The sequence below is a fragment of the Cydia strobilella genome, chromosome 11 (assembly GCF_947568885.1).
Source record: "Cydia strobilella chromosome 11, ilCydStro3.1, whole genome shotgun sequence".
NCBI classification, from domain to species: Eukaryota; Metazoa; Arthropoda; class Insecta; order Lepidoptera; family Tortricidae; genus Cydia; species Cydia strobilella.
Genome location: NC_086051.1, coordinates 4640776 through 4668465, shown reverse-complemented (window position 1 = coordinate 4668465; position 27690 = coordinate 4640776). Strand labels below are relative to the sequence as shown.

Sequence of the window (27690 nt, the reverse complement as noted above, 5' to 3'; positions counted from 1 at the left end):
TATCTCTATCTACTCTCCTAAAGCTCTACGCTTGAGCTTCGGAACGCGGTGTGCCGTGTGCCGGTTACAGTTCTAAGTTCTATTGCCAATTATGCCTTGCCACGGTTGGGGAAAAACGATGTCTAACGCCATCTAGCGGATGCCGGGCGGAAACTTACCGCGCCCCGCGCGCGACCTTTGCCGCCCGAAGCGCTCCCTCGTTCATTCACTTCATTCGGTCGCTCAGTCTCTCTCCGCGCGTCGTGGTGTTAATGCGCGTCGTAATTTTCGTCAGTGTTCGTAAACTGCTATTATTGTTGTTTGAAACAATCGCTCAGCTGATCCATAACTACAAGTTATTCAAAACAGTGAAACACTATCGTACTAATACAACCTAACCGTGCTAGTGTGTGTTCAACTGGACGACTATCGAAAATATCTCAAGCGAATGTAAAAATATACGCGTCGCTGAGAAATGTACTGCCGCGTGTGACTGATCGATACTTTAATGATAACATGGATTCAATTAGGTGGTCTAAAAGACGGTGAGGTGTAGTGCAAGAAGTGCCCGTTGTGTTTGGACAAGCGGCTTGGCTGACGAGCGGTAGGTGTCCTATCGGATATTGATTCTAAGTCGACGTAATTTACGTGTCTTGTTTTAGATAAGCCGGATTGGTTTTTAAGCGATAAGTGGTCGAGATAATACCACTGCATCGGTTTAGTGCACCCTCGAGTGCTGTTGACATAACCTGCAGGTGCTAAAACTACCTGTTTGGTCTGACCACTTTATAAAATAAATGCTATTATCGTTATCACTGTAGGTAAGTAAGTTGATATTATGCATAGTAAGTGCACTGTAGGTTTTTGCAGTGTACCTATAATGTATTATCCAAGTACTAAGGTACATATTTATATCCCGTGCATTTCAGTTCCTAACGAGGATGATTACCCTCACCAACGTTAATGCTCTTAGCTCATCTTCGACACTGAGGTGGTTAAAGATCCGAGGTACGCGGTACGCATAATCTTTCTCAATTTTCAGTATATCTATTACTTAGGATTCAAAAACTAGACACAGTTCTAGCCTACTTTATTACTTAGAATTTAAAAACTAGACACAGTTCTAAAGACTTAGTGCCTACATACCTAGATAACTTCAGCACACAAAACTGTCCCTAGCTAGAATCCGGTGGAGGCCTACGTATGTCTGTAGGTACCTATAGGTTATTCACTGTCGATGCACTTTCTCATTTGCAAGTCGAAAATAGAGCGAACGCCACTGCTCGGGGACTGACTCACGCCTTTATTTACGATCTTTTACTCTTCAGTACCTTCCTCGCCCATATTCCTGTCGAAGACGATATTAACTGCATGGCGGTGTCCGCGAATTCCCGCCGCTGTGTCGCATTTGCTTTTAAAGTAGGTACCTATTAACTATTATGACTGTCTATGGGACATCACATGATTCACATGGGACATGGTTCATGACGTAAATAAATTCAGATGAAATTCTATTGGCTCTGATCTGAAGGCCTACCGCCAAATTTAAAAAAATCGTCTCTATACCTAGTCTCTATCGCGAATATGAAAGTGATAGAGGCACAAAGATATCGAAATTTCGATTTTCGCAGTAGGCGAATATCAATGTCTGTATGGTGTCCCTAGTCCCTAAGTCCCAATGCCCGTTGGAAGAGCAAAGGACAACAGCTAAACAAAAATGAAAAAATCACCTCTATTTTTTAAGGGTTCCGTACCCAAAGGGTAAAAACGGGACCCTATTACTAAGACTCCGCTGTCTGTCTGTCCGTCTGTCACCAGGCTGTATCTCATGAACCGTGATAGCTAGACAGTTGAAATTTTCACAGATGATGTATTTCTGTTGCCGCTATAACAACAAATACCAACAACAGAATAAAAAAAATATTTAATTGAGGCTCCCGTACAACAAACGTGATATTTTTTGCTGTTTTTTGCGTAATGGTACAGAACCCTTCGTGCGCGAGTACGACTCGCACTTGGCCGGTTTTTTTTTAAATTACGAATTAGGTCATTAAAAATTACTCTTGTATGAACATACCTTAATCAACCCGACTTCTACTAATAAAGATAAGTAAATAATGCTCCGGAAATGTTTATTAAGTATTTTATTCGTTTAATGTTGTCATCATTATGTTGTACAGGTAAGTATGGTCTATTAAATGGATTATTCATTAACGCCTATCCGCATAATAATGGGGTCGCGTTCATTACGGCATTTACTGCAATGCCGCATAATTAAATTTATTCATTAAATCCTAGGTAACTTGTTATAAATGGCAAAGTTAGTCTTACTACTAGCACTAGTAGGTAGTTATTACTAACATAATAGCAATTAAACTGCGTCGTTAAACTCATAATTTTATATCTTAACATGAATTATACCACAGAAATAAATAGCCAGTCAATCGTAAAGTGGGTAAGGCGAATTGGATTATGTAAGTTTATCGTAAAATATAACGCTTACAGTGTTTTCATTGAAGTCAAACGACCGCACTCAGTAAGTGCGCTATTCAACCTACTGCCCAGTTCGCTACATGCCCACCACTAAATAGTGATGAAATTAGAGGTCAAATTATACTAGAAACGAACTTTTAATCTATTACAAGGCGTTAGTGAACAAGCAGAATAGGTACACGCATGATTTGTACTGTTTTACGCAACACTCCTGTTTACAATAATGATTAGATTCATCCGTGTTTGTATTCAGCACATAAAGCTCTCGCACACGAGTGTTCCACGTACTCTAACACCTCCTAATTACAGGTAAAACGCATTAAATATAATTAGTGCTTATTTGAGCGCGGGTAAGAGCGGGTTCGACGCTCGAGAGCCAAACATTTTGGTGCGGACAATGCGCCGTTTGTATGTAACGTGCCTAGGGTTACCGACGTTTCCTATCCATTTATAAATAATAGTAGTCGCTGTGGATAAAAATTGTCACCCGCGAACTGTACATGTCAAAACTCAGAACATTTCGATAATTTGATTGTAAATTCGATAAACCAGAAAGCTCAGCGTCTGTGCAGCCCTTAGTATTTCTTTATTTAAATAGAAAAATACAAAAACAAAACTGAGTTTTTCATGGTTGCCTGTTCACGCCAAAAATAATTTATGAATAGACAAAACTAGTATTAGTAGTTACAAAAATGGTTTTCATAAATGTGGTAACCCTGCAATTACCTTACTTATGAATGGAAATTAGCATGCTTTGCTAATGCGGATGGCCTAGACTCATAAAACCCGTAAATTAACGCAAATGTACGCCCTATAACTATACGAAACATTTTACCTAAGCGTGTAATTAAACGCTGATGAAGATGATACTACTATAGACTAGATACTATAAACACCTGACCAAGTTGTAATGAAATATAAACAGAACAAAAAAATACCACAAATGAGTCAAAATAAAGTGTCATAAAAATTGCCCACTATTCAATACCTAACTAGAATAAATAAGACACTGTCAAATATATTGTACATATATAAATTAATCTTTAGATTTAAGATAATTGCCTTGCCCTACCAGGGCCCATGTGAAACTATTATATATGTAACACCCGTGTACCATGGATGCAATAAATAAATATGAAATATGTCATTCAGGTGATTCAGGCATACACAATCCAATTTTATTATGTTATTTATCTACATATACACTGGATACCAATCATATGCCAAGTCCATAGACAACAAATCCAAAGGTGTTTTAGAATCAAGATTCAATATGGCGTCTATTATTTTAATAGGCAGATGAACATCTTGCAGCGATCCCATGTCGTCAAGGGAGCAACTATTAACTATAACGAGCGTCCGTCGCCTGCTGCGCTACCGTCACTATTTATCAAATTATTTATACAAGCCCCACCGGCCCACCCATTGACTTAACTATGCCCTTTTACGATAGACAAATAAATTTAAAACTATATTCATGGCGAGAGATTATCGCTACCATCGATAGGAGATCTTCCTCCTCCTTATTAGTTTTTTCCGGGCGCGCTGGGCAGACTAATCCGTTGCCTAGAAAACATAATCATTGTTTGTCTGCTAGTTTTTGCAAAATAACCTCATACAGAAGTCAAAGTAGCTTATTAGGATTAACCCTTATTGAGGCTTATTGGGATTAGGCAAGTGAATGGGCAACATCAGAAACATGGATGTTATTAGAAGAACTGTATTTTGCAAAAGGGTAGGTCTAACTCAACTCAGCACAATATTCTAAGCCATTTCCTATTTATCCACTGACAACAGCAGACGTTGCTTAACCTTACGTATATACATATAAGCGTTCTGTAAGAGTATAATCGATTTTGTTAAGCGCCATGTCAAATGTTATCAAATAAAAAGGACTGTTTGCATAAAGTTAGATACAGTTTACACAGATAAGGCTACTGCAGTCGCTGCAGTGATTAAAGGAAATTCAACGAGTATCGACCATGCTTAAATAAAGACCCACCCACACGCGCACACAGTTAATCTACCACAGATAACTAAACTAATATTTGTTACGTTCAAAAATAGGAAGATAAAGATAAGCTATTTACACGTTCAGACTAAATCATATCTAGACGTACTTATTGATGTGTTTTAACGGATTTATTCATATCTAATCCTCTTATGTTTTTACGTACCTATTCGAAGATAATGCCGGTTTTTTTTTAATTTTTAAATATAGTACTAAATAAGTACCTATAGCTACTTGTACAATAAGCATTCCAGCCAGACACATAACTTGTAGTACTTTTTAAAACTTTGCCTTGAATTTAATCGTTTCATCGAGTTCTCGAGTAGTTTGAGAAATAATTCCCATTAACAATACAAATAGCTAAGTTTCCAACTTCTCAAGTAGCCGCTTGAAATGCCAACAAAGATTTCATACACAAAATGAGAATCCATTCATCGATTTCTTTTAAAAACTATTACAGACTGGGTAGTTTTAAAGACAAAAGTAGTTTTCGGAGATTTAAAATTACCAAGAATTGGTTCGTTTTAAAAGTCGATTGGTAAACATTTGGGTGTCACCGGCTATCGCGCGATAGGAGCAATATCAATAAATCATCGCGATAAGCGTAATTAAACATGGCCGTGCTGATCGATCATCACACGTCACGACCAAGGGCCAGCAGGATACACTTTTATACTTAATCTTGAGAGAAAATATGCAGATCGGCGTCATGAAAAAAAGCAAAATAGAAATAGAAAAACTTTTCGTCGATCTAACAAGCTACATATCTATCCTTTATTTAGACATACAGATTTTCAGAATGAAGCACTAGAACCTCGACATCGAATTTTTTAACGAAGACGAAACGTGGTCTACACGTTCTCTCTTATGATTATGACTACATTAGGTAAACGTAACACTGTAAACGATTTTATGCTCTTGACCTGTTACATACATTTCATTAATTTAACATTGCGTATGCTAAATGGTAACAAACGCTTACATTGAATATAAAGCTTCAGCTTCAATTAAACACATATACATGTTGCAGGTGTTAAACAGAAACAAAAAACAAAAAAGGTGTTAAATTTCTTGCTAGTTTCTGCTTGAATAATCTTCCATATTATAAAATAACATAGCTAGTAAAACATTCGTTCTTTAGATATCATTAGCTTATACAAAAAAATAATAAATTACATACATAATTACTCGACACATATCTAGTGAATTACTAGTAGTTTTATAGAATAGATATAGAAGTTAAACAAGAATTTGATTCCGATCACATCAACAATGGGAGATTGTAAAAATCTTATCGACGATAGCGTTAACACATGTAACACCGTTAGATAAACTACCGTTTGATATCTTTCCAATATCTACTACATTTTATAACGCTTACAATCTTTTCAAACCAAACACGGAAGACTATGTCTCTGATATTTAATGCATGGTTCTTAATGTTTCGTAATTTACATTTTCAAATTTCTTGTAGCGTGCACGAATGTTATAAAGTATTTGGACATTTTGAACGGCATCGATAAATCAACCGAGATAACTCATAACAAACACACGCCGAGAATGGTAGCTGAAGTATTCATGTTGCGCCTTTTTTGGGCGGCACTTCGCTGCATGTCTTTGTCCGAATATATGTACCTATTGGCCTAAAAGCTTGACGTATGTTGTGGCATTTGTAGTAACTTTCTTTTATGCCGGGATTTTGACGTTTGCATATACGTTGACGAGACTATAAAGGCAATTTAAGTAACTTTATGCTTATTATAGGATTTGCTATAGGTTAATTCACATTGTGTCGATTGCTAAAAAACGCAAGGAAGAATACGAAACGACATACATTGTATAAACTAGACAAACTAACAACAATAAGCTTAGAACCAATTTTTTTTTTAATATGCAGATACGTCTGCGAGCGATATTCCAAATTTTTTCCTTTAATATAAAAATTTGGAATAAGCTTAGAAGTTTCTTCCCATACAAAAACATGTAAATTTTTCACAAAACTTGTCCGTAACTCGATATCAGAATTAAAATTCGCAGGTGTTACTTAGCATGTTCGGTCTCACGTTTCTGTTTATCTGTGGCAGTGATTTACGGCCCTCTTAATGTCACATGGTAACCCTACGCGTTTTTACTTAAGGTTTCATATTTTTAGCCCGATGCTGCGTTATCTGTCGGCAGGCGCTTACTTAGCAGATTTAAATTGGGAAAATGTGTTTCAATAAAAATAAGCTTGAGGAATATTTAAGATGTTAGAAGCGGTTTTTCTCGATTGAATTTTAAAAGTACTTTGGTGACAGTGCTGACTTTATAGTGCTTCGCCTTTAAAGAAAGGAACCAGGTGACAGAAAATGCCATATTAGAAAGCCATGAGTTTTCTCTCTCGCACGCACATACCTACTATAACAAATAAATATATGTAACTAGAACTCATTTTGTAATAAATGTTCCAAATCAAATGCATTCAGCACGGCTATTTTCAATGGCACAATATATATCTCCTACCGCAGAATGCGGAAACACCCATATATTTATTGTCGAACGTAACAGTCATGATAAACTACAGTGAAGTGCCATAAAACGATCTAGATAGAGCGACCGTGCGCTATCTCCTATCGGCCATCAGAACACCTTGTAAAGATTATTTATTGCAACTTACAGCATTCGACACTATTTCCTGCTATAAGTTCCACCTATACATATACATTCATATAATAAAACTGGACGTAATTCTGAAAACAGAAACCAACCCACACGAAATCTACATAAAAATTTCTACATCATGTTTTAACTCTAAGGTTTGACTTTAAAAAACTTAATATTGTCTTCGGTTACCGCGATAGTTACTCATGAAATAACCCGTTGACCACGAACGCTGTAAAGAGTTCGAAACGTCGGGATGAATTATAAATTCAATATACGCGATATAATCCGTTTTCATAGTTTTATTTAAAAAACTTGTTTGTGGGTTTGGTTCCCGTTTGCAAAACTACGTTCAGCTTAAGATAAGATAGGATCAGCACGATTACACGATTGGAAATTGTATCTATTCTAAGTAAGTGCTTTGTCGCATGAATTGTCATACCTAATTATATTTATTTTGTTCTGCTGTAGACTATGTATGATCCTTAATTGCAATGGCATATAGCCATAAATATAAGAGGCTAAGAGACAAAATACTAATAAAAAAATAAAACCGAAAACGCGAGAGTAAGACACCGTATGTATATTATGAACCTAGGTTGTATACTCGGTGTCTTTTGCGAGAGCACGTCTACGTCTACGTGTCTAGTCTTTAGTTTCTAAGATTTATCGGTGTCTCCACCGCTCTCACAAAAGCTAGGTCTGTGGCTCGCAGTGTCACAGTTACTTTGTGACATTTTAGAGACATTTGCCGAACGCCGGGACTCGATAGAAACGTTGAATAGGGGAGTCTGACCAACAGGGGGACGCTTAAAATGTCTGTCCTGTACCTTTAAAAAAAATCCCTGTTTTGTTTCTTTTTGCTTTGTAAAGCAGGTGTCCGTTAAACAGACAAAACTTAATAAATTGATGCTACAACTGCTATTGTACAAAGACTAGATAAAACAATTAGTTATGTTTATGATAGTCAAGTGCAAAAGTAAAGAAAACGAAGAATTTAAATAATTGTTATTGTGAGATGTGAGAAGAATGAAAACTTTTTTTTTTATATATTCTTATTTATTTATTGATAATATGGTCTAAATCTAAATTAAATATGGTTTAGTCGGTATTGTCGGTACATGTTTATATCATGATTGCGAAACTCGTATCGTAACTCTCTCGACGGACCATAAAAATATTAAAAGCGAACGTTTTGAACGTATCTGGTACAGCGTCTGTTTGCAGTCATAATAATTCGCGCCAAATATTTAGATAGCGCCTGAATTACCTGTGTTTTAATGTCGGACCCGATGACTCCCCGATTTAGTGCTCTATAAATTCCCATTGAAATTTAGCAAACGCTTATTGTCCAAATATTTCTACTCTACACGCTTTTGAACCATTAACTGGAGATGCGAACCATTAGCAAACGAAATTCGTCTCTAACCCGGAAAGTTAAAGTTTATTTCCGCGTAGTTTTAAGCATTTGGGGAATCGATTATTTGAACCAACAAGCTCGGTAATAAATCATTCCCCGGTTACCTGCGAGGGATCGATACGAAAAAAGCCCCCGTTTTGAAACAAAAGGGACAGCGAATGACATTTCTGAAGTCGCAAGCGTTTCTGGCGATATTTAAATTAGGACCCAAATTCTACGCCTTTGTTCGGAAAGGGCCAATTAATTTATACAGGCGGGTGGATATTTTCATATTAATAAGCCACACTATTGTGATAACAGCACAATGTAACCAAACATACCGATACGCAGTCGTAGCTATGAATAATATAAATTATTGATACACCGACTGACATCAAAGGAATTGTGGCCGTAATTAGACCGCGATCGAATAACAAACAAGAACTTCATAATAACTTGAGTAATTCCTGTTTAGAACAGGAAAAGGATTTCCGACGTTGTCAGATTTTCTTTGATTCTTACGCGTTATTAGTGGTATCAATCGCTATGTGATTTGAGTTAGGAAGTAGGTATTACCTTTAATAACTTATTTTAAGCATAGAAAACATATTCTTGGTCTGGGAGTTTTGTCTATCTTTCTGACCTCCCTACCCTCATAATTCTAACTTCACATAGATCACGAGTTGAATGAACAATAAGCTATTCTGTAGATACTACTAAATATACACATTTATGATGTAGGTACCGTTAAAGTCGATAACTTATGCATTCAAAAAAACATATAGCTCGAACGAACTCATATGTATCATCCGATCTTTTTTTTTCTAACAATAAATTTATCATGCCCCTAAATCTGCCGCTAAACAAATTTATCGTTTTCAACTTGCTGTCCAGTCTGCTTAGTTTTACCCGGGTGTCTGTGAAATGCATTGTCCTGTCCCGCACCGTTATGCCTTTCCCTGTCGCCAGCGGCCTTCTACTAGAACAATACAGATTGCGAAGCCAATAAATGCCAGGTAGCATTATTCGCAAACTCGCAAATTTGAAAACAATAACTTAGCAAGGCAGTAAAAGCACTAAACCAATTTATTTCAAAGATTTCAGCGCACTAAAGCAATTTAAACTTTAACTATTGTCACTTTACATTTTTTTTCTGCAAGGCAAAGGCAACTAAACATACAAGTTTACCATAAATAAAACATTCAAAGCGAGTCCATAAAGGAATCTGCTCCAGTTTCTTTGAACGATTTACAAATCGAATTCAACGGCATTCTAAACAGCCAAATATTGTTTCAAGCCGCCGGATATCCGTAAATCTCGTCTCGACTCGACGTCTGGAACGCGTCGAGTGGTATTAACTAGCGCCATCTATGAACTACTCACAGTAATCCGTGTATGGATTAGTATGACGTTGTAAGTTGTATGATGCTATGCAGACGGTTGTAAAGGTAAAGGTGACTGTCCGTTTCCAACCGCAGCTGCACTGCTGCTCCGACACTACTGCGGCGGCCCAAACGCGTCGGTGTTATTGTCAATTTCCATAGTAAAATGAATGACGATATCGACTGCACGTAATATGGTGATTTTAACGTTTTCCCGACCGCAGCTGCACTACTGCTCCGACACGTCGGTGTTATTGTCAATTTCCATAGTAAAATGAATGACGAGACCGACTGCACGTAGCATGGCCATTTTTGCGTATTTGGTGTATTATTGCAACTGCGGCTGCAGACCGCACGTCAAATCTGTCACCTGCACTGAATTGTCTTTGATCACAGATATTAGTAGTTTTAAGCAAAGAGGATATAACCACTACGTTCTAAGGAGTTATTACACCCACGGATAAACAACCCCGATGGTACCGTCGCCATATATAGCAGATATATCGGGGCGGCCAAGGAGCTCACAGATATCTGAACACGCCTTTATTGTCAAGGCGCTAGAGTGCATGTTCAGATATATTTAGCACCTCGGTCGCTCCGACATATCTGATGGCGACTGTAGTACTACTGTAAACTTTTTTGCTAATCTATATTGAGCCATACGAGTATCACAGAGCCAGTTAGGAAACTAGAATGATAGGTCCGAAAAAGAGAGTGTCAAATTCGGAAGTTAACTATAGTCTGGCAAACCCTTCGAGCAACACCGGCTTCCGACACGTCGGAAGGGAGGAGCCCAAGCGATATCTTACCGTACAAATCGTTCTGCCATTTTTTGCGGGGGAAAACGTGCACACAGTCGCACTTCTCACTCACTACTTGCAAAATCCAATCTCTAATTAGGATTGTTCATTTTTTTTAATGTTCTATTTCGAAAACCATTTCGAGATATTAGGTTTTTAAACAGTTTCCGACATTTGCTGCGATATAATAATCGAGGATTGAAGATATTTCAACAAATATACTGATGACCTTAGTTTGACCTTCTCGCGAGGCTGAATATAATAATGTCATCGTATAGTAAAAGTTATCGAACCATAGTAAATAAATCCGTCACTCACGTAATTGTCAAAGATGTCATTGTCATCAATTGTCATAATAAAAAAAATCAGTTAAACCGCTAGTTTCTTACGATTTGATTTATAATTTTTAATACCTAAACAGTAGATTTTGATTGCTTAATATATCAAAAACCTTGTTTCCACTTGTGGGAATGATTTACAAAAATTATAGTCCGCGAAGACCTACGTGAAAGACGGTGTTGTCGTGAAGTAAATGTGGAATGGAATACTTCAAGTGTTACACACAATATTGCTGTGAGGATCACGTCGATGTAAGTATAAAATTAATATGATTTAACTACGAATATTTAAAAGTCCATTTTGGTGGTCGGGTCACTATTACCTATTTATTTTCTGTGATGATGTGGCCAGAATATCTAAAGACAAACCGTTTAACACAGAAGTTAAATTCAACAAACAGACATACATATATGTAACTTGCAAGCAATAAATCATATACATACAAAAATACATAGTTATATTCAAAATACAACATGAAACTGAAAAGATAATTTCTAATTTCCAGGTACCTACAAGTTGCAGTTCAAGGCTCAAGCTGCTGATATCACGATCATGGCGGACAAAACTAAAGTTAATAAAGAGTTGTGAAAAATAAAACGTCTTATTTTTTACTTTTTTATTAATTTACGAAAAACCTGTTTCCCAAAAAAGTGTATACATTATATGTTCAACATGTTCTGCACGTAAGGTTGACATTGAGGGCTTTGTTTAGTAGCATTCAGTTGAAGTTGATTTAGGTTCTACTCTTGTTGATCCAGAAAATAATTATATAGTTTATTATTAAATCTATGCCCACGCCCAGGCACTATTCTTGCTATAACTTTACATTCTCCGCCTTCTCTAGAAATTTGTACATTATATACATCCAATAAAACTAAGGTATATAACTTAAGGCAGATTTGTGGAATCAGCTTTCACAAATTTAGCGTATTTTGAGATTATTGATTTAGGGATTCAAATAATACGACGATATTATTTATAGATTCATTAAATAAACTGTTCTTTTATTTTTTCGTAGTTTTGCGAGGATAGCTATAAGCTCGACAGGGCACGAGCGATAGAGAGGCAAATAGAATACCGAATATCCGGCAAAGTGGCCAAATACCGAATAGTTGCCGAATATTCCTGGCAACTGTAATTGTATTGTAATATATCATATTATATAATGTCGTTTATGGTGACAATTTCTCATTATGTCATTGCAAAGCCATTCCTGAGCTAAATAAAAGAAGCAATCATTTATTTTTATTACAAGGGGCAAAGATGTTATTTAATACCTCATGGTAACATATTGATATCCAAACATACGAAACGATACAAAATTGAACCACGAGAGAAGCGAATGGTTTAAAATTTAGAATATTGACAGTTGCGGAGGTCTCAAGGCATGAGGGTTAAACAAACTGTGTTACAGTGCAACACGTAATTCTTCACACCAACACGAGGAAACTATTTATTATTCAAATTAATTTATTAAAAGTTCTTTCTATCGGCCAAGGCGAGGGAAATATCTTTCTTCATAAAGGATTTCTTGTCTCGCCCGTCAAGTTTTATATGGATGGTGCGGTCATATCATAGAGTGCCGTCGCCCATTCACACCTGCAACTGGACAATATGAAGTGTAAATTACAAATTATTTTATTCATCATACTTCACTGTTTGGTACCTAAAGAAAGTAAAATTGGCTTAATATGGATACTTAGAAAGATAAATCTGTAATATTTTGCTAACACCGAACGACTGCCTGCCCACCATTGGATAATTTTATTCTTACGTGTCGCATCGTCATCTCCAGAACCCACGAATCACTTTGCAGAAATCAATAAAAGGCCTGCTAAAAGAGCCTACCTGGCATGGTTTTGAGGGGACGTTTATTACAGACTTCTAAATCCAGCCGCACGTTCCTGACGGCCGAGTACCTATACGTGATGCAGGTGGATCAAGTGCGCACTCCCCCCGTATATATCACGAACTCCATGAGTCCCGTTTCCGTCGGATTGCTGTGTGCGGTGGTCACGCATTTAGGCAAGAGGATGGGGAAGAAAATTTCACATTGTGAACTTACCTTAATGTTAAGAATAATTTTTCCTCTGCATTAATTTTATTTGAGTAATTTGATTGTATTTCGTCAATTATTAAGTCTCATTCAATGTTGAATTGCTTTTCATTTAATCGGCAATATTATCTGAATAAAGGATCACCATTAAATATCAGATTTTTTATTAATATTGCGTAGCTGCCTTCGTCGGACTCTGACTATTGTAGAAAGGCAAACTGGTCTTCTTTTTCATGTAGCATGTAGCATTATCGTCACTCGCTTCTTCACGTAAAAAATACAAAAGTAAATTAGTATTTTATTTGTACGTATGACATTATATGACTTGACATTGACAAGCCATCAACGAACGCTGTCGCGACTGCACGCCGCAACAGCCGCAGTCGTGCTGCTACAGTAGTGCGGCACCGCGTAACGTCGCAACTGCAGTGCAGCGGCAGTTACAATTGGACAGTCACCTTAATCCGTTATGGAATGTTATTTACTAAGCTGTACCGCGCAGACATTGGATTCGTTATGCATAACATTTAATCATATGTAAACACAACATACACAAATGCGATTTCAGTAATGTAAGTTACTAATATAATTATTATTCTCTTTGAAATGATATGTTTTTTTAATTAAATGCGACATATACTAACATCAAAACACATTTTCTGAGTAATATAACTTATAAGTCTGTTATTGTTTTACTATTCTGTGAATACAAAAGTGGTGATATATTTTTGATTACAACTACTTATGACTGAATGCCTTACTCCGGTCCCATTTTTTAAAATAAAATTACTTTCGCAATCCGACGTATTTTCCGCCGCGTTGATTTTCCTTTTCTTAGGACGGGAAGATTTTAATTTAAATAGGTTAGGTGGTTGAAAGAAGACTAATTCTCCAAATTGCGTCAAGAGTCGGGCTCGAGTTAACCCAGTTAGCCCAGTCAGATGCCCGGAGAAGAGGGATGGAGATTTGGCTAAATACCCTTGATTATTCGCCTTGAGATAGGGGGGTTATTCTACTTTCCGATAAACATTATTCCTCTGACGCAACACACGGTCGTCGTGAACGCTGCTCGCACTATTAGTGCTTGAGAAAGGAGACCTAGGCTCTCCGAAACATGTCGCGCGAGTGACTAAAACAAGTGAGTCTAAACCGTAAAATGATTTAATGTTAATTATTCCTCTGCAAAAATGATACGTAAAATAGTGGTAACACACATGGGCTTAATAATTTTTAGTCAAATAGACTGTCATATACGTTACACGGGTAAAACACATTTTAGAAAATGGTTACTTCTGTGGAAGTTAACGACTCTGGTACATATAATATATCATATTTGTATTATTTGAGTCTCAAGTATTGAAAAAATTTAGCGTGCAGCGTAAAAATTTACTTTAGATTCCTTTAACTTTGCGTTGTCTTTAGGAAAGACGCGAACGAGTTAAGCATACTATCAATATAAAATGTGCATTAATTAGGTTCACGTCTCTTCCTGTCGACGTGTCGACATCTCCAAGCCGTTAAGGCTACGAATGTACGAATCCTGATTTTCTGATTAAATCCTTGTTGTACGGCCCAGTTATGGCTTCAACGTTTAACACCAGTTATTATACCTTAGTCTTCCCAATTTGCAAGCTAGCAAGATTGTAAGGATTGTAACGGTTAAGTTCAATCCTATTAGGGGTAATTTTTTAACTGAAGCCATCTAATTTAATTTAAATTTATTAAGTTCACCAACTCAAGAACAGGGAAACATAAATTGACGCACGCGGGAAAGTAAATATCAATATCCTTAAGTAAGATGCAGGAGAGGTTTGTCGATTGCTTTGTCGTGTGTCCTTTAAAATCGTTTTAAGATATGCTCTCTTTAAGCAGATTTTGTTATATTGGATACCACAGTATAACTCGATCAATCTCCGTCGTAAACAGCTTCTGCCCGCTCGTCCCTTCGGCCACGGGGCGCAAGTTTGATTTGTCGAGCGTGTAATCGTCGAAGAAACGCTGACCCAGTTGGGCTGATTGCAAAGGGCGCGAATTAATGACTGCTAACATGGGGTTGTATTCGGGCTTTAATGGCGATATTACCGAGTTATTGACCTGTATTTGAGACGAGACAGGTGAGGTGACTAAGGTGTAGCGGCGATCTGTCCAATTTTATAGTATTTTTCAAACTCGATGGGTAGGGTGACAGGTATCATCTTCATATATTTTATACCCTAAAAACGCCAAATCTCGCAAAAATTGTATTGAAATGAGACCAGTAAGCGTACCCATCGAGTTTGAAAAATACTATAGCATCAAAGGTAAATTAAGTCTAACTACCTTATGAATCTACAATTCTAGAATCTATTATACCAATTGGCTGAATTATAGCGGCTAGCTGTATTAGTGATATCTAAAACCATGGTGTATTCCCGTTTGTCCCCGCCCCACGTAATGACCGTGCCGCCGCCATGCATGAGGCGGGGACAAATGGGAACGATTCATATGAAGGCACCTATTCCCATCTGTGCCCGGCGGGGACAAATGTAAATACACTAAAACCATGGCTGTCAATAACCAGGACTTCAGTGACATCGCTAAATTACGTCCATTTCATACTTTTGTCAAGCTGCATGTCGAATATAGCCCCAATTCGGGCGGCATCGTTTCAATTCGGCAAGGTTCGGCTATCGTTGATTAATTGACACAATATTTGCTGTCATACGCAAATGGGTCTATTTACTTAATAATAGCAGAAGTTTAACTTAATGAGATCGGGAGTCCCGCAGGGTTCGTTGCTAAGGCCGATTGTTCTTAGTTCTGACGTAACTCGAGAAAACTGTAATTAAGATAAAAATCGGTGAAACGGGATCAAAATATTTAATAAAACTCGGTTAGTAATTTATTTTATTACGAAACTTTCTTTGCATAATATTTTCTAAGCGGTAACGAACCAAGATTTTGTAGCCAATTGGTGAGTTTTGTAATCAGTTATAAGTTAGAAATATAAGAATTATCTACCGCAAATAATCATATCTATGTGCGCTCAGACAACTCTTCAAAATGGTCAGTTAGTTGACATTATTACCCAGTGATATCATGATTCTAATAAGCTAATAAACATTCGATTTAATACAATGATACGCCTGTTTACGCTGTAAACATAATCTCGTTTCAAAGATTGATTGCTATAAGGTATTTAAGGCAATTAGTCGAGAACAGTAACAACGCTTCTCGAGCGCCTCGACTCGGACCAACTAGCGTAATATTGATCTCCGATTCGTATGTTATTATGAACATATTATAGTTCAAGATATACAAGTGACGATCTCGAAACAAACATGTAGTAAATTCTCTAATGCATTGACTCAGTTGTGCAGATAGCGTTAACAATTGGTGTTTTCAATCGTGTTATGTAAATATGGTTCGTATGTTTATAATTATAAAGGTACCTTTCCTTTGTACGATCGTAGTAATTTACGTAGTTAGTTGAGAAGCGATATGTATAGTAGATTGTTAACCAAGGGACGAAAGGCACTCATTTCTGCCGAGGTATTTTGGCGCTCGAATGCAGTGAGAGCGCCAATAGTCCGAGGCAGAAATGATGCCTTTCACCCGAGTTAAACACTCTACTTTTCATTTCGAATACGAGGAAAGTAAAATGCATGTATTTTTTTTAAAACATGACTAAGTATACATTTTTATAGTATTTCTTGAGGGTACTTTCAATTAACAATTCAGACAAAAGTATCGTTATTTATGGAATGGAGAGTCAAATATCAAAATGAAAAATTTATTACAAATCCATTTAAACTCAAATTTCAATTGCGTATCGTAAAAAAATTAAAAAAGTCGTACTTCGAACGTAAAATGCTCTAGTGCAGACACGTATCATTTTCTGCGCACCTTTTAGAACAACAATGACCCTCTTTCAGAGCATGAGAAATGAAAAATAAGTTTACCGTGAGTGTTTTGGATTGTTAGACTTTTGAGATGGTAAAGATATTCCCCCTTCAAATGCGTAGTGTTGAGCGTTTTTTCATGTTTAATATTTTTATACCTAGTGTAACAAACCTATCTTCTTATCGTTTATTGCCGTAGAATCCGTAGATAAAAACATTACCCTCCTCCTTTGGCAGTCGGGTAAAAATTGTCTACCATCAACGAGTCATATTTTTGTCCTTGACATTACAATTAGTTTTGCATTTATTTATATTTTACCTTTCATTTCATAATGCTGTGGTTGCTACTTGATGGTGTTATAGCGCGGGAGATTGGCCATTGTTTCAAGAACAATGCATATAATAACAATGATTAATTCCCTTCTTAAACAGCCTTACAGCTGCGCTTTATTTACATTAGGTATTAAAAGGATTAAATGGCTATTGTCATAACAAGCTGCAGTCTTAATAACCAACCAAACTTACAGCATGCTGCATGTTGTACATTTACAAATTTACCAAAAATTGAATCGACATAAAAATCCATCCTGCTCACCTTTCACAAGAATCGGTTGAGAAATGCGGCCTGTAGAAAACAACATTCGGACAGAAAGCATTTTTTTTCCAAAAGCCGAAATGGACACATTTGCTTCCGCTCGATCAATAATACGAGATACGAGTATTATCGTGACAAATAATTAGAAAAAACTCAAAGTAGATGATAATGCATTCGCGGACCTCACAGCCCTCAACTTCTTTTCTTTTCCCATGATTCGACTGAAAACAAAGATAAAAAACCAATCACATCCTCATACAACTCCCATAGTAAATCAAATGCGGTGTAAAACGCGTAACGATTCGAGGTTTGTTCGTATATTTACGATTACGACACGACTAGTCGTAAAGCGTTACCCAGCACGCAAAGGGTTAACCACTGTGATTTGAAGGGTCTTTAGAAAGTACGAGTTTACCTCAATGTGGCAGGAAACAAAATAAATGGAGAGTTTTGAGTTATGTGGAGGTGTAAAAAGAAAGTCGGGAAATGCGGGGAGACCTACAGCGAAAAACAGCGAAATCAAAATTTCTTCTCTTTCTTCAGCTCTTGCATATTTTAGCAATAGAGAGACAGATAAATAATTTTCGTTTTTCGCGGCAGCATCTACTTTGATATACGGTTACTTACTTGACGTGTTGTGAAAGATTTAAATCTAAGGGGCCCACTGACTATCAGTTCGCCGGACGATATCGGCCTGTCAGTTGTTCGGAACTGTCAAATTTTTATTCTCACTGACAGGCCGATATCGTCCGGTGGACTGATAGTCAGGGGGCCCCTTAAGTCGTAATTCATAGTTACATACATGCATTAGTAACAGTATACTCTAATTATGGTTGATGGAACATACTTGTAATTGTACCTAAGCCCATATTAGGTTTGGGTGATGTCATTAGGCCTTATGACACACGATACAATGACAGAAGCACAGCCGTTGACATTATCAGGGACATTTGACTCTTATTGTCCTGTCTATTAGCTTATCAATAAAATAAAGATAGAACAACATTACAAGCTATACTAAGAGCTTAATTTCCGGACACCCGACACAAACTCGATACGACGTGCAAGTTAACAATTACTATAAGTCATACGAATGTCATAATGTCTGTTTATAAATATCTTATTTTACGTACTTAACTATAAAAATATTTATAAAATATTCTGTAAAACTATTTAACGCTTCGCCCCTTCTTCCTCTTTTTGTATTAATAATAGCTTAAAGTGCCTATAAAATAACCGTTCAAATACCTCAAGCAGCTTGTCAATAAGTTTCCTGCTGCAAACAATGTGGCGTTGTTATCTATTTTGATTCCTGCACACCTTATTCCTCAAGCTACATGTTTCGTGTGTCCAGTATAACACTGATCTCTGCTTACATCTGTTTGTAATAAATCTAGATGTCTAATTATATTAGCAATCATTTTAGTATCAGAATAACCGTCGTCACTCGTAAACGTGTGGTGTCTGCGGTTTTACTGCGTTTTTAGCTTTTACGACGTCCGCGCGTGTCAACCGACCTTAAGCAAGACCTCCCAATGTACTGGCTACTTGAAATTTAGAAAAGCGTATATTTTTAGTGGTTTTGTTTGGTATTACATTTTATTTTTGTTACACATCAAATTTAACTAGGTACTATTTATTTGAAAGTAGTCCTCTTATTGGCAACGTAATGTATTTTTAAGCATAGGATAGGACGTTGACTCTGATTATACAACTGAACAGTGGTCTATACATACTCGTATGCAAGTAGTACAACAGGTAACTACTACAGTGCAAACACTCACACTACAATACCTTAAAAACGGACAGAGATATAAACAAGTTGAAGATACCTAAGCTACTACTACTGCGCTATTTGCACAGACTATTCTTGTACTTAGTTATGCGCTTTCTTGCGGTTTCGCCATAAAGTTTCACAAACTATTACAATCCTAGACATTGTTATACATGATGTTAGACTTGCTCTCTCCATCATCAAGAAGTTTACTGCTAAATGGACTTGAAATATTTGCTTTAAAAAAAATTAGCTTACTCTTTAGACACCTACATTAAATCCTAAATGACTAACCTATCCTTAGTGTCCGACAGAAGTTTCGGCAAGTTGCAGCATAAAATCTGGTCCGGCCAAAGGTTTCGGTTTCGGCAAAAAAAACTGCCGAACCTTTCGGCCACGCCGAACCTTTGTTTTCGATAGTGTCCGACCGAAGTTTTTGTTACAGCATAGAAATCATGTTTCCGATCCGAACCTTCGGCCGAAACGAGGGCAAATCAAAAAATCCAGTTTGAAGTAATGTAAAAGTAACTGTACTAACTGTCGGTATCTATGTTTACATCTTAACGCTTCAACCTCCTGAACCGATTGTAGAGATGAAATTTGAGTCCCGGGGAAGGAGATAACAGTGTCCTATAAATTAAATGCCTAATATGTTTTTTGAACTAATTTAAAAACCAAGAATTCTATTGTTGTTACCACACAACAGTGTAAATTCATAACTTTCGTGATAAACTATCACTAAGCATTTCGCGCTTTCACCTCCAGATCGCGGTCACGCCAAATCGTCCTATAGTGGAAAACGCTGTCTTTTTCTCCCTCGGCTGTTAGAGCAGACTTTGACGACACTTTGAGTCTAATATATGGGACAAGTCGTAAACGGAGACCACGTGTTCAGTAGTTAATATGCCATTAGGGCACGCCATTTTACATAGACATGTAGCCGGTATACGTAGAATTTTAGCTCAAAATATGTGCTCATTAGCTGCTACTTAACATGAACAATGGCGTTCATAAAGATGTATATTTTGATATCATCTACTTTAGTTCAGATTAAGTATACCTATGTCTACTCCAAAACTTGTAAAAATTCGCAGTGACATTATTTTAAGTATTACTTCGTAGAACTGATTAAAACAACGGCGGTTACCGTTATATTTTTTTAATTGCCTAGTAGTGCCAGTGACAAATTTCATCTCTGACTGCAATAATTATACTTTTTATGGTTACAAATTGTACTATGATGATCATCGTCACAGGCACCAACCCAAGAAATATTTTGACAAGTTATGCAGTGCAGTTATTACAAGAACTTTGTTCGCGTAACTTCTGCTGCTGCTGATTGTAAGAATGTAAAGGCGGGATTCCACCAGTGTGCGGCACAAGCATGTTTGTACTGAATATGCTTCTGCCGCACAGTGCCGCATACTGGTGGAATCCTGCCTTTAGCATAACATGTTTTCGTACACGCAAAGATTACGTAAGGCTTCGATAGATTCGTGCAGCCGTCATCGCACGGACGGGGAGTATGGACGGCTGCCAAATCGACGGGCGACTACCCGATCGGCTTATCAGGAGATATTATTGTGAGACAGCGAAAGGTCACTAGGCACGTGATACGCTAGGATCGAGAGGTAACAGCCATACAAAATATAGAGCCTTGAAGCATGGCATAAAATGTTTTCGTACACACAAAGATACATTAGCGCAACCGACATCGCACGGACGGACAGCGGTTAAATCGGGATCGGGTGACGACCCGATCGGCTTATAAAGAGACTGGTCGACAGCAAAAGGTCAATAGGCACGTGGTACTAACAGCAAAACTATTCATTGACCATCGATGAACCTTCGTTGCAATAAGGTATACTTATAAAATCGATGGTACCTTAGGACTGATTCAGACTTGAAGTGATCTTTCCTTACGAGGAGTCTTGTACCTCTCGCGTCTTATGATGGTCCCTATGACTATGACATCATAAGTATGACATGACAGTTCATTTTTAGTGTTCCGTACAAAACTTTGTTCACGGAACAAGTTGTCAAGTAAAACGTTAGTAATTTGATTTCACTTGCTGATTTTTACTTTTAACAAAGTGAAAAGTTTTAATTACATATACTCGTAGAAAGCTTATAATTATTTCTTACGAAAAAAATGCCTGAATAAATGCTGTTCTTTGTCTAATTCTGATTACCACTGTAGGTACCTTGTACCAGCTGTACCCCCTTGACATATCCGCGTAACAAGAAACTTTAAAGTTTAATTACGTCTGAGCTAATGCTGAATATTTCTAGCTTTCTCAAACAATGAGCAATTAAACCACGCAGCCGCAATATTAGTCCACTTCGTTTCCTGGAAGGCATAATAACTCAATACTATATACTCGAAACAGGAACAGCAAACCTATTCAACATTTCCATAACCACTTACGCCCTTCTTCCTCTAAATCTTAAAATAGTTTACCCGTAAAGGCGTACAATCCAGGATTTTCATAGGTTCTTGGAACGTTTTTGTTGTAGTGAAATAGCTGGTACATTTGGACATAAGGCAACGTTACTGTTTCCACTGAACCGGAATAAACATGTAGTGTAGGGCGTCTGTTATGGCGGATTTATGAGCGACAGAGGTAAGTGCGGACACTATTTTCTATTGGGGTCCCTTTGTTTGACATAATTATTGAAAGTCATAATGTAATGATTGTCAGATTATCATGTCATAAATAATTCTGAAACCGTTAACTTTTCAGGATTTTCGTAAAGTTATCCTATAGATAAGTTTGATTTGTTTTATAGTAATCCTGAAAAGTTACGCGTTTCTGAGAAAAACCAAATTATGACTAACGAAAATGTGGACTGAATACATTATTACTTAAAACTTTACGGGAAACAATAGAGACCCTTTTCGATTGCATTGTAGGTCGGCGTATTCAATCGAGCGTCTAAATATTTGAGTTTAGCGATGGGACGCGCGGTGCCCTGTATTATCTGCGCATTTCCTTAGACTTTTCAGTTTGAATTATTTGACCTGTCCATAACTCATTGCAAAAGATTTTGTCGCCAGCAAAGTGTACCTGCGCTCCCGACTACAACGAACGCTGACAGTCTTGAAAGCTCGCTATGCTAATATAATATCTAACGAAAATTTTGCGTTTCTATGTGTGAACGGCACGTCTGTACGCACGGCATGCGTCATTGTGTGAGTAAGTTGCTTAAAAATAGTACTGAGAGTACGCCAGATTTCTGTCGCGGGGCGAGGTAATTCGAGTCGGGGCGGGGCGGTGCGTGGCCGTTCTGTATGATAATACTATTACTTATTCTGTGACAATAGGAAAGATTCCCCGCTCACACAGGGCCCGCGCGCACCTGACTACGACGAATGCCTGCTTCAGTTTTACGATGTTTACAAGCCACGCCGGTACCGGCCTGATAACATGCCGTGTGCTAAAGCTAGATTAACATGGAATAATACAATAACTAACTAGGTTTTACGGTTTTGTAAACTTGCTAATGACATGAAATGTTTACACGTGTTGTTCGGCACCTATGTCCATTACGTACTTTCGAAAAATTATTGATGAAGCTGATTATCATATTAGAATGGAAGAACCACTGTTGGTAAATAATGTTTTTGAATAAATATGTCAAAAAAAACAACGTTCTAAAAATCCTTGTCCCGCATACCAACATCATAGTTTACTTTATGCAACACGAATAACAACCAAAATATCTTAATAAAACATGAAAGCTTGAAACAACACAATATTTCCATTTCCTGAATCCGTTACCACAGACTAGATAAACCCAAGCGTCAATAAAAAATAATTTAAACATTCGAAATTTGAATTGCATCGTACCGAGTTTTCTTTCACATGCAATAGCCCTTTGCCCACTGAGGTAAGGTTTATAATGGCTTGGTTTGATGGTAAAAATAGGTTGGAAGGTTGTAAGGCTGGACATAGACGCACGTGTCGATATCATGTGTCGTTAAAAGCACATTAAGCCGTGTTCAGACGTCGGCGCTGGCGACGTGCCATAGAGTAGAGTTTAAGGCGGGGTGCTCACTTTCATTGCGTTTGGCAGCCAATGATAGCGTTAAATGGGGTTAAAGACTGTAGTAGGGCAGTAGAGAGTTATTTTATTGTGATATACACTGCAAAGAATCAAAAGGAAAATCTTAGATACAATCCTGTGTTATAGGAAATCGAATGGCTGTCTTTACACATTAATAAATCTGTTTTTTGTCCGTCAAAAAATGTATGTTAATTGAATGTAGGTATATTAATATTGTCTTCGGTTACCGCGATACTTACTCATGAAATAAAACTATGAAAACGGATTATATCGCGTATATTGAATTTATAATACATCCCGACGTTTCGAACTCTTTACAGCGTTCGTGGTCAACGGGTGAACGCTGTAAAGAGTTCGAAACGTCGGGATGTATTATAAATTCAATATACGCGATATAATCCGTTTTCATAGTTTTATTTCATGTAGGTATATTGTTACAAAAAGTACAAATCGAGTTGGGTCAGAAGAAATTCCATTTTGTGTGCCATGCCATCTGTCTCAGACCGTTTCTCTCGCGCACTACCTTAAACTTTTAAATAGTTTTTACTTCAATACAAAACCCTTTCTTAGTTAAACTTACCATTTGTCGCTTGGCGTGGTTTAGCCACTGTCAATAGACACCAATGATATTATAATTATAACTATTTAAACTAGCATACATAGGGAGTTGATTTATTTTCGCATACCATTCATCTGTCATACTCGCTAAATGCTAAATATAAGCTTGTCTCTATCACTTTCTGTGTGCGGAAGATCGTTAGCACGTGCACATTTCTCGCTTGCCTAGGCGCAACTAGAAGCAACTTGTACAATTTGTACAAGCGCTTCAATTTTGGAACGCTTATAACCTAACGTAAGTTATAATATCATTGGTGTACACTAGTCAATCATCGCGGTTGCTGATAACAATGCCTCAGAGATCGCAAGTCCTGTAGGCACAAACTCTCCACCATCTGCCTTTGCCTAATCTACATTAACAGGGCAGGGCACATGTTAGGCCCAAAATAAATACATCTATTCGACTCCGAACTAAATCCGGCGACCTGTCGCTCCCGGTATGGTTTATTTGCTTTCCCGTGTACATGCGGCTCGGAACGGGGTTTTGATTTATTACTGATACTAATCTATGGCTAAAGAGGTTCAAACCTGGGCTATTTATAAATGTTAAGTGATTTAGGGACGACTCGTGTCCTGTAAATAAATCGTTCAATGTGAGCCGTTCTTGTGAAATATGTTGCAGTAAAGTTGAAATTAATATTCGAAGTTATGTTTAAATCTTTGATTAGGTGGGTTGTTTGTAATTTATCACATGGTTTGAAAAACAGTATCTCTCAGCTATGTACCTACATTAATTCATTTTTATGTTTAACAGTCTTAATAATCTCTTTAACATTCTTAAATTAATACAATTTTTTGTTTAAAGTACGAGTATTATACACGAAACACGAGTTTTCCCAGCAATGACATTTAAATTTGAATCGTCTGTCGTTATCTCTACAGTAGTCACAGATACCATAATTATCTTACCGATAATTCCCTATCTAGAAACAATAGGTCGGAGACTCCATACATTTCGTGAACACATGTGGCAGTTTGGTTAGAAGTGAGCGCGGTAGGCCTTGACTTGGACGACGCATTGGATGTATTAAATACAAGTCAAGATGATAACAAGTCGTAAGAAATATTTGAAGAAAGTTGCACTAACCACAATTACCAGCGGAGTGATCAACGTCACTCAGCAATGAAAGATGCAAGAAACTTTCCATGCAATAAAATTTAGCCAACGCTTCAACGGTGACCAACGGTTTGGTGCAACGTGCAACCGACCCCAAGTCTTGCATTTGTTAATGTAGAGCTTGTGTTCATACTTTTGTCCTAAACATAACCGTAACGTAACGTAAATTTAAACCAGTTTTTCAAGCGTCTGTTAAGCTTGGTGGGAGTAAAACAGACTTCCGTACCTACCTAGTAAACCAAAGCAATTGTACTAAACGAAGAAGTTCGGTTCAATATAAAATAAATTGAACGTAATGTGTCTCGCTTGCACAATATTGTTAACTGTAGACGATGGTTAGACCACCCTAGATGAATTAGGTACATGTGTTGTTTCTTTCATAATGAAAGTCTGAAATCAATTTATAATAATGTAAGTAGGCATGTAGTGGTAATAACATATACTAATAATTATTTATTTAACTTATATGACGAATATTACATGTATTAAATTTAATTAATCTTCATAAACACGTTTGTATTTTTTGGATATTTTTCAATGAAATAAATTTTGTCTTATCAATAAAAAAAAAAAACATATACTAATATATGTGTAGTGTCTTGATAATGAGGATCACGTCATATGATAAGAGAGACGCATTTAGACATGATTGATAACGTTTAAGGAATATACCTACTGGATTTATTTTTTACTTATAAATACTTGGCACAGCTACTAAATAGAATCGTTTAGTATATTTAGTACCGTAAAATGTGTCTACTTTGGTCCAAATTTTCAGATTTAAAATAATTATTACATTGTGGTAGTATGTTGGTATATATGCCGATTTGAAGTAGACCATCACTGCCGTAGTTTAAATGAAGTTATGATATAGTTATATAGATTATCCTTTAGCTTTCCTATTTGAAACCTATAATATTGAGTTCCTGATCCTACAGTAACAGCCTATGAAGAAAAGTTAAGGCTATATGTTTGACGCTTATAGTAGGGCATTTGACTACTAGTCGAATCAGTTTCTTTTTTCGAACTGTTGACAGTCGTCGTCTTCAATCGTTTTGAAACGATTTGCTACTATGAAAATATTAAACACTAGCATGTGCCGTCAGTGACACGATCAAATTACTTAGTCTTTATAGTTTTATTATACGGGTTTTAAAATAGAAATTGTGTCTAAAAATAACTGCTGTCTACGTTTCTCTATTAATCTTCTGGCGCTTTTTATTCTAAATACAGTCAAATACCCTATTGACGTATCGGCAGTGCTACTTATCGCCTATCGGTACTGTACGTCCGCCGTTTAACATATATCTTATTAACTAATTTGTCCGACCGACCTGAAATTTTAGTACAAAATTGCTTTAAAAGCGATTACTGAACTACTGATTCTGATTGACTAGAGCAGCTATTCCTAAAGTGTGCTCCGCGGGCCCTAGGGCTCCGCAAATCCTCTGTAGGGGCTCCACAAGAATACTTGTAATAATGAAAAAAAAAGACAAAACCCAGTTCTCCTGTTTCAATTTTTTTTTCATTTGAGGCTCCGTCAAATATTTCACTTCAAAAGGGTTCCGTCACCAAAAAGTTTGAGAACTTCTGGACTAGAGAATTGGTCAATCGAACTGTCATTTTGTATCTGGGATATACTAACAAAGCTTAAGTCGTTATAAGAGCTCTATAATGTGTGTCCCTAATTCTAAACTGATTTCCTTCCATTCCAGATGCGAGAATAGCACAATGCTGCGCTTGTGGGTCGTGGTGGCGCTGGCGGCGTCGAGCGCGGCGCTGCAGCCCCGCTGCGAGGAGATCTCCATACCCATGTGCCGCGGCATCGGGTACAACCTCACCGCCTTCCCCAACGAGCTGGACCATGACACGCAGGAGGAGGCTGGGCTTGAGGTAGGTTACATATTACTCGTACTGGCGCAGTCAGTAGGAATAAAGCCGTCCTTCTACTGACACGGTTTTACTGTCGGGAAGCGTCACTCACGACAATCCGTGTAACTATATTGTACCTACATATTTTGGGATCGTGATCTTGAATGTCAAAAACGTGTTAAAGTGGTCATACTAAACGAATTTACACATGGAACTAACAAATCGCGAAATAAAAATCTGATGTACACCTTAAAAGCCCGAAGTTTTTTTTTTACAATATTCATATCGGACCCATGAGAAACTTGTTGTGTACCTATGACCATCTTAATACATTTTTGACATTCGGGATCACGACCCAACAAACACCCAGTATAAATTACCCTCGACTTCTACAAGTTGCCTAATGATCGCACGGCTTTTGTTTATAAAGAAAAAACAAACAGACGAAATGAAGTATTCTGATTCTTCTTTCTAACACAAGTAGGTACTTTGTTTTGTCTGTGTTACGCGATAAATTCGATCATAAAATGGCAATCAAGAATGTCTGAACTAAAGACACGTTGCATTTATTAGTCTACTTTACGGCTCTAACTCTAACACCACTCCACTCACGCTAATAGAAACCGCATCGTAAATAAGTTTATTTTAAACAATTATTCAGATGTG

General features: G+C 37.2%; 1 protein-coding gene across 1 annotated transcript in view; it reads left to right on the top strand.

Moving 5' to 3' along the window:
* Nucleotides 1–232: 232 nt before the first annotated feature.
* Nucleotides 233–27690, top strand: part of LOC134745370 (frizzled-2) — a 31272-nt gene continuing 3814 nt past the window's right edge. Inside the window, exons 1-2 of the mRNA XM_063679401.1 lie at nt 233–583; nt 26868–27045. Coding sequence (XP_063535471.1) covers nt 26884–27045 — 162 coding nt within the window. The 5' untranslated portion in view covers nt 233–583; nt 26868–26883. The remainder of the gene's footprint in view (nt 584–26867; nt 27046–27690) is intronic.